Here is a 6,957-nt window from a genome sequence, read left to right on the forward strand (position 1 = left end):
TATTGTTTCCATTTAGTAATTCATACTTGTGTATATGAGTACTTAGTTATTTATTTTAAAAATTATCAAACAAGATATGAATTGAATTGGATATACAGTCAATGTAAAAAAAATTTACATACCCACTTAGTCCCATGTTGTCATATTAGCATAGATATTTGATAAAACTATTCGATATTATAATAGTCCTAAATGCACGTATTTGATTCACACAGTCTAGGACTGTTTTACACCGGAAACAATAGTAATGAAACACTTTAACGCCTCTTAAAAAAAAGCTTAAAATATGAGATTTTTTATTAATAATAATTTATAAATAAATTATTTTATGTTTAAATTTTTAGTTATAAAAATACTTATTTTAAAATTATAACATTTAGATAAATGACTAAAAAATTACAATTTTTTTACAAAAAAAATAGATATTAAAGTGTTTTATTGTGTATGATGTAATAAGTGAAAATAGTAAACAAATGTAAAATATATGTAAAATATGTGTCATGTATGTTTTGTTGCTGTTTCTTATTTTTGCTACTCTTACTAGATCTCTCTCTTTTATTGGATCCAAAACATGTTGTAACAACTATAAAAAAATAACAAGCTATATAAAAACAAAAATACATGTAAAAAAATAAAATTAAAATTGAGATTTCATACGACACAATGTTAAACACAAATTTAATAATAAAAATAGAATGATAAAGAATATCTGAAAAAAATATATGCAGCTAGTGGTTCAAATAGAACATTGTGCAAAAATAATAATAAAAAACCAATACTTCTAACAGATGAATAATAAAAAACCAATACTTCTAACAGATAAAACATGTGAAAATAATGGTAGAGACCAATATTTCCAGCAGAAATAAGAAACATTTTTCATAAAGCCAAAAATGAATGTAACAATGATATCTTTTATTTTAAAATCAAATATTTTTTTAATAAAAATAATAAAATAACTTATAAAAAAAAAAAGAGAAGATTCGTATTTTTTTTAGTTCTTCAAAAGTTCTGAATTAACGTAAAGTTAAAAACATTTCAAACACGACTCTAAATATGGTTGATTCCAGGCCATAAATTCAAATAATTTATAAGGCTGAGCACCGTAAAGTTAAAAACATTTCTTTCTCTTTACCCTATTTGTAACTAAAACATTTCTTTCTACCGAGTTTCATCCCACTCCACAAACGAAAATCATATGCTAATAGAACAATCGCAAACATTCATGCATTGTATGGTGCATATGCCTCAAAGATTGGCCAAATTATCAGAACTTGGGTAATAGTTTTGAGCATCATTTTTCACCATTAATTTCACTAGATTTACCTTGAATGAAGCCGTAAATTGAGCGTTCCATCAAACACTTTCAAAGTCTATCAAACGGTATCACTAAATTGTTCAGTTATCAGCCATGGAAGAATTGCATAAACCAACAAGATTAAGAAAATAAAATCCATCAGAGAGATATCTTTTTCCCATGACACACTCACCATGAATTCTACTCATCTGTAAATAACTGTTCTTAACCCCTCTATCGCTGGAGCTTAAATTATCAAATGTCCATAGGAGCAACATCTGGACTTGCAGCGGCTGCACCTTGATCAGCACCGGTACCCTGATCTGCAGGAGCATCCTGCTCAGCTGCAGGCTGAGGTTCAGCCGGAGGTTCATCATCCCTGACAATCTCAAATTCATCAATCAACTTTTGTACAGTCTCTTGATCCAAAATGTGGAACGGCTCACCAACTCCAACCACAGCAATAGTGCATACGGAGCTCCTGAGCTTTTCACCTTGCAAAGACTCTCTAGTTGCAATAAGTGCATCTTTAATCAGTTCTTCGCGTGAGGAGCTCATGAAGTTCTCAAACTTGCGTTCCAAGTATGTCTTGGCGGCTTGTGAGCGAGAACCAATTGCAAAAGCCTGATATTCAAAATAGTTTCCACTTGGACAGTTATAATAGAGGTGAGCTCCTGATTCATCCAGTCCACCGACCAAGAGGCCAACCCCATAAGGACGCTTCCATGACCGCTGGGTGCAAACCTGCCATTAAAATTGCATCACAAGAGAAAGACCTCTTATAATAAATTCAGCAAATACTTCTTTCTTTCATACATCAATTTTGTAGATATTTACAAAATAGACATTATGCAGGCCTTAATATGCATAGAGTGGCATATATCTTCAACACCCCCACCACATATCTTCAAAGTAAAGCCAGGTAAACATAGAGTTGCATGACATAGATATTATGCCTTGATATGCATAACACAAAAAAAGTGTTAAATACAGATGTTGCCCCATTCAAGATTTCCTCTCACTCCATTAATATGTTGCACAGATTCAATGAGCTATTCAAACTTCAGACAGATTGTGGACCAATGGCCTCTCACAAACCAAATTAGAGGAAGCACATCTAGTCAATGACTATAACTCACCACAAGGCACACTAGATAAACTGATTCCCCATCATAGCCAAATAGCTTCCCCATTACATTAGCATCAAAGACACTGAAGAAGATTGTTAAGAACGTTTTTGCATGCAACTAACTAGTCATTTCACATTTAAGAGCTCAGCTCAATAGCCTCCAAACAGAACAAGAAAAGATTGACAAAATTTCAAAATTTACATTCCATAACTAACTTTGAGGTCCATCACAAATACATCCAACAACAGAAGACAAAAATCACAAAGTAAAACAGATTTGTAATCATTTCCAGCCACTTAGTTCGAATGTACAAACTATAAGCGGCATAACCACAGCATATCATATTTAACACTATAGAAAACAGTACCAGTTTAAAGAAACTTTTTTTTTAACACTCAATACCACTACAAAGTCAAAAATCAAGGTAATAAATACTTAAAAGAGCGGAATTTGAATATATCTGGCAATAGCTGATGCCAAATACAATAATCCTTTCATCATAACCAAGATGACTAAACCACACTACAAAACCCTCAATTCATCAAGAAAAGAGAACTTCCACACTTCATCACCACTCACAGTTACAAAATAACACCACAAACCTAAAAACCAATCAATTCACCACAATTAACATAATCAACAATTATAACACTGTCAAATTTGACAATTCAAATTAATAAAAAAAAACACCAAAAGTGCATATACAGATCCAAACATTTCAAAACACAAAATTAATCCTAGCACAGCAATTGCACGATCCAAGAACCAAAACAGTAACAAAAAACCGAAAACCCTAAACCTTGATACCTGAGCCTTGTCAGCGAGCTGAACGACGAGTCGTCCAACGGGAAGAGGAGACTCGTAGGTATACGAATAGTTGATGCACTCGTTGCGCATGTAGCGCGAGAGAACGCGGCCGTCGGCAGTGAGTCCGGCGATGGCAACGCCGATGTGGTCATCGACTTTGAAGATCTTCTTCTGGTGAGAAGAGAGCTCGGAGTTGGCCTTGTTGACGCATGCTAAAACGACGTGCGTTTTGGATCGGAGGCCAATTGCGGCGGAACCCTGCTTCACTGCCTCCATTGCGTATTCAACCTGGAAGAGCCTCCCAGCGGGGCTCCACGTCGTAACGTCGGTGTCGTATTGGTTTCTGAACATTGTCGTTTAGAGGTTTGGGTGTAGGTTCGGAGTTGGGGTTTGGTTTCCGCTTCTCTCTCTGTCTTTCTCAGCTGAAGAGTGAAAACTGAAAACCCCCAAACAAGCAATAAACTTGCTACTATTCTCAATCCTTTTCTTTTTCTCCTTTCTCCCATCTTTATTTATTTATTTTATTTTATTTTTATAAATTTTTCTTCGTATTGCTCAAGAAAGTAGTAAGACTCTTGTATATTATTCAAAAACTAACATTTTAAACTTGGAAATACCCGTAAAAAAAAAAACTTTGAAATTATTTCAGTTTAACAAATGCGTTAAACATATAAAGATATTCTCCAAAAATGATTCTAGATATCACAATATAAATAATAATAATAGTAATAACAATAATTGTTATTATTATATAGTTGTTATTTTCTTTATTTATTATTTATTATTATTATTTAAGATCATTAACGGGCCCTAAATGTTAAATTTTGTCCGATCCATAATGTTGTTCTTTTTATGGATATGGATCCGGGTGCTCTTCCAAAAATCGATGGAGTATTGCTTCTATGGTTTTTTTCTTTTTTTTTTTTTGGACTAGGTTGTTTATTTTGTTTTTAAAGATCAACAAGAGACAAAAACTAGATTGTGATGGCCTTATTAGCCCAAAATACAAAAAAGAATATTGGCCCAATATTTTAGCTATACACAAAAACCAAAAACTATGCAAGTGCAAAGCTTTCACTTTTTCCTTTATAGACGATAACCTCTATGGTTGGTCAACTTAGTTCAAGTTAAATTAAGTTAGAAATAAGTCAAATAACTAAGTTGGGTTGATCTAATGGTTAGCTCACTAATCCGTTTAAACAAGTGTCTGGTCGAAAATTCGAATCCCGCTTTGTGCATGCAGCAGCTTATTGACTAGTGACAAATCCTTAAATGGAATTCAGATCTGCGACGAAATAGTGATGGGCCTATCGAACTAGGAAATACCGTAAAAAATAAAAAGGTTTAGAAATAACTATTTAGTATTTAACATTTACACATGCCCTGATGCACACGCAATGTATAAAATTGATTCAAGATATTTTCAATAGCATGCATATGCTAATACATTTTGAATTGATTTCCAAAATTTTTTCAAAAGAAAGAATGTCATAGCCATGAGCTTATTTGCAGGTATATATTTTAATACATGGGGACATTATTGTTCATGTCATTTTATTTTATTTTTAAAACGAAAGAAATATTATCTTTCACTTTTGCTGCTTTAGGCATTGAAATCAACTAATGTATGTCATCATTAGTTCAAGATTCTCCTAAAGTAATTTCTCTTACTTTGTCGATGCATAAGCTTTTTGCGAATAATTGATAATTTATCTTTCTTTTTGAGAATAAGGAAAAAATATATATTGGGTTACACAAATTACAACTAGCAGCAAACATGTTGATTTGCTCCCACATGGTTCTAATTATTTTATTTATGTTTAGTTTGCTATGCGACGACCATGTCCTATGCAAGCACATAAAACTTATTTAAAAAAATATATTTCTATCTATATTCTCACAAATAAATAAATTTATATATTTATTATTAATGTGTTTCTATCTTAAAAAATGCAATATTAAGTAACTAACGTCAAGCCTCAACAATTTTTGTTTTCTCATCTCTACAGCGACAACTGCTTTACACATAAGAAGTACCTAACACATCATAATTAGGTACAATAAGATTGCATGCCGATAATGCATTGAACATAACTTTTTCTTTTTCCTCTTTCCCTTAAACTAATTAACATGTAGATCTAGAATAAGAATTAGGATCTACACAAGATACTTTAGTTCATTCTTTTTGTTTTAAAAGGAGTGAAAGAATAAAAGAAGGACAATACTAAAGGAAGAAAAAGCCACCATCATTAGAGCTTTGACATTTTTTTTTTTTTGATGGACGTAATAGCAATCTTATCAATTAGCTGCCTTTATAATTGCCCGTTTGAACTTTAATTTGTGACATGTGATTATGAATTTCAAATATCCAACTATGCATCTGGTTTTAAAAATTTATTACATTTTATTTTATTTGTATAAATAATTATATTATGTGTACATTAAAAATCAATCAATATATATAAAACTACGTATTTGAGATTTTATAAAAAAAAATTGTATTATACTATTGTAAACAAAGTTTGACGGGTTTTGGCTCTTAGATGAGTTTGGACTTTTTGTATAATAAAATTGAGGTGGAAACTCAGGTGCAGTCGACTTCACGTGAAGTTGATAGTTGAAAGCTGTTAGATAAAAATTTAGTTAAATCAGTCAAACCATCTAACAGCTTTCAGCTATCAACTTCACGTGAAATCGACTGTAGCTGAGTTTCCACCTAAAATTGATTTAATTCTGGCGTTTTATTGAATTAATTAATTTATTATTAAAAATACATTAGTGTATCACATATTCACATTTCATGGGATTAAACTTCCAAGCATGTTGGAGGAAAAAAAACCGTCATTCAATCATTTTTTAAAGAAAAAGTATGGAGAGACAATGAGTTTAGTGTATATGGTATATAATAAGGATAAAAAGGAAATTAAGATCAGATAATTAATTAATTAATTATTTAATTCAAATTTTAAAATTTTAAAAATTAGAACCAACATCTAAACGCATTCACACTATTATTTCTAATCTCACCGTAACCTCCAATTCACGTCCTCGCCATAATCGTGACCACGTTCTCCCGCCGCCACTCTTGTTCACGACTACAGTACTACCGCTGCTGCTGTTCAGGAGTCCAGCGCCATTGCAGCCGTTTCTGTTTTGCGACCACGTTCTCCCGTTGCTGCTGCTGTTTACGAGCCCCGAATTGCTGCTGTTTTCGATCTGTTAGGAGGGGAGGGTGCCACTGCTGAAGGCTAGTGAACATGGAATTGATTGAGTCAAGGAAATTGTTAGGAAGTCGATATAGAATGTTCATGTGGGAAAGGAGGATTTGTTGCACCATCTTCATGTGTCACTCATGATACATATGAAACGAACATCAACATTGTTACCCGCTGCCGGACAGTCTCTTTTGCGCTGCCCACCCGCCGCCGGCCGTGCAGCCTTTCCCGCACCCAGTTTGATCATGGTTGCTTCTTCTGTTCATTCATCTTCTTAATCTACTTTAATGGTCAGTTTATGATGGTCATTTTAGTAGGTATGCGGATGATTCTTTTAATTCTTATGTGGATGATTATTGTGATTGGATTGAGTTTAGTTATATATAATTAAAAAATGTTGGATATTCAATTCATTAGGTATGCAGATGATTATTTTTATCCTTAGGTGGATGATTATTTTTAGGGTTAAGTACTTTTTTCGTCCTTAACGTCTTGGGTGAAAATCAAA

General features: G+C 32.8%; 1 protein-coding gene across 1 annotated transcript; it reads right to left on the bottom strand.

The window, feature by feature from the left end:
- Positions 1-1,297: 1,297 nt before the first annotated feature.
- Positions 1,298-3,828, bottom strand: LOC107605759 (proteasome subunit alpha type-1-B). Its single transcript, XM_016307732.3, has 2 exons — positions 3,235-3,828; positions 1,298-2,041 (listed from the first exon to the last, which is right to left on the bottom strand). The coding sequence occupies exons 1-2, from the start codon at positions 3,583-3,585 to the stop codon at positions 1,553-1,555; spliced, it is 840 nt and encodes a 279-aa protein (XP_016163218.1). The 5' UTR covers positions 3,586-3,828; the 3' UTR covers positions 1,298-1,552.
- Positions 3,829-6,957: the final 3,129 nt, after the last annotated feature.

The sequence above is a fragment of the Arachis ipaensis genome, chromosome B6 (assembly GCF_059453495.1).
Source record: "Arachis ipaensis isolate K30076 ecotype BB chromosome B6, ASM5945349v1, whole genome shotgun sequence".
NCBI lineage: Eukaryota > Viridiplantae > Streptophyta > Magnoliopsida > Fabales > Fabaceae > Arachis > Arachis ipaensis.

Coding starts and splice junctions, on each gene's coding strand:
- LOC107605759 (XM_016307732.3), bottom strand. CDS start 3,585: ATGTTCAGAAACCAATACGACACCGACGTTACGACGTGGAGCCCCGCT. Junction 2,042..3,234: donor AGCTCGCTGACAAGGCTCAG/GTATCAAGGTTT, acceptor TTTTAATGGCAG/GTTTGCACCCAGCGGTCATG.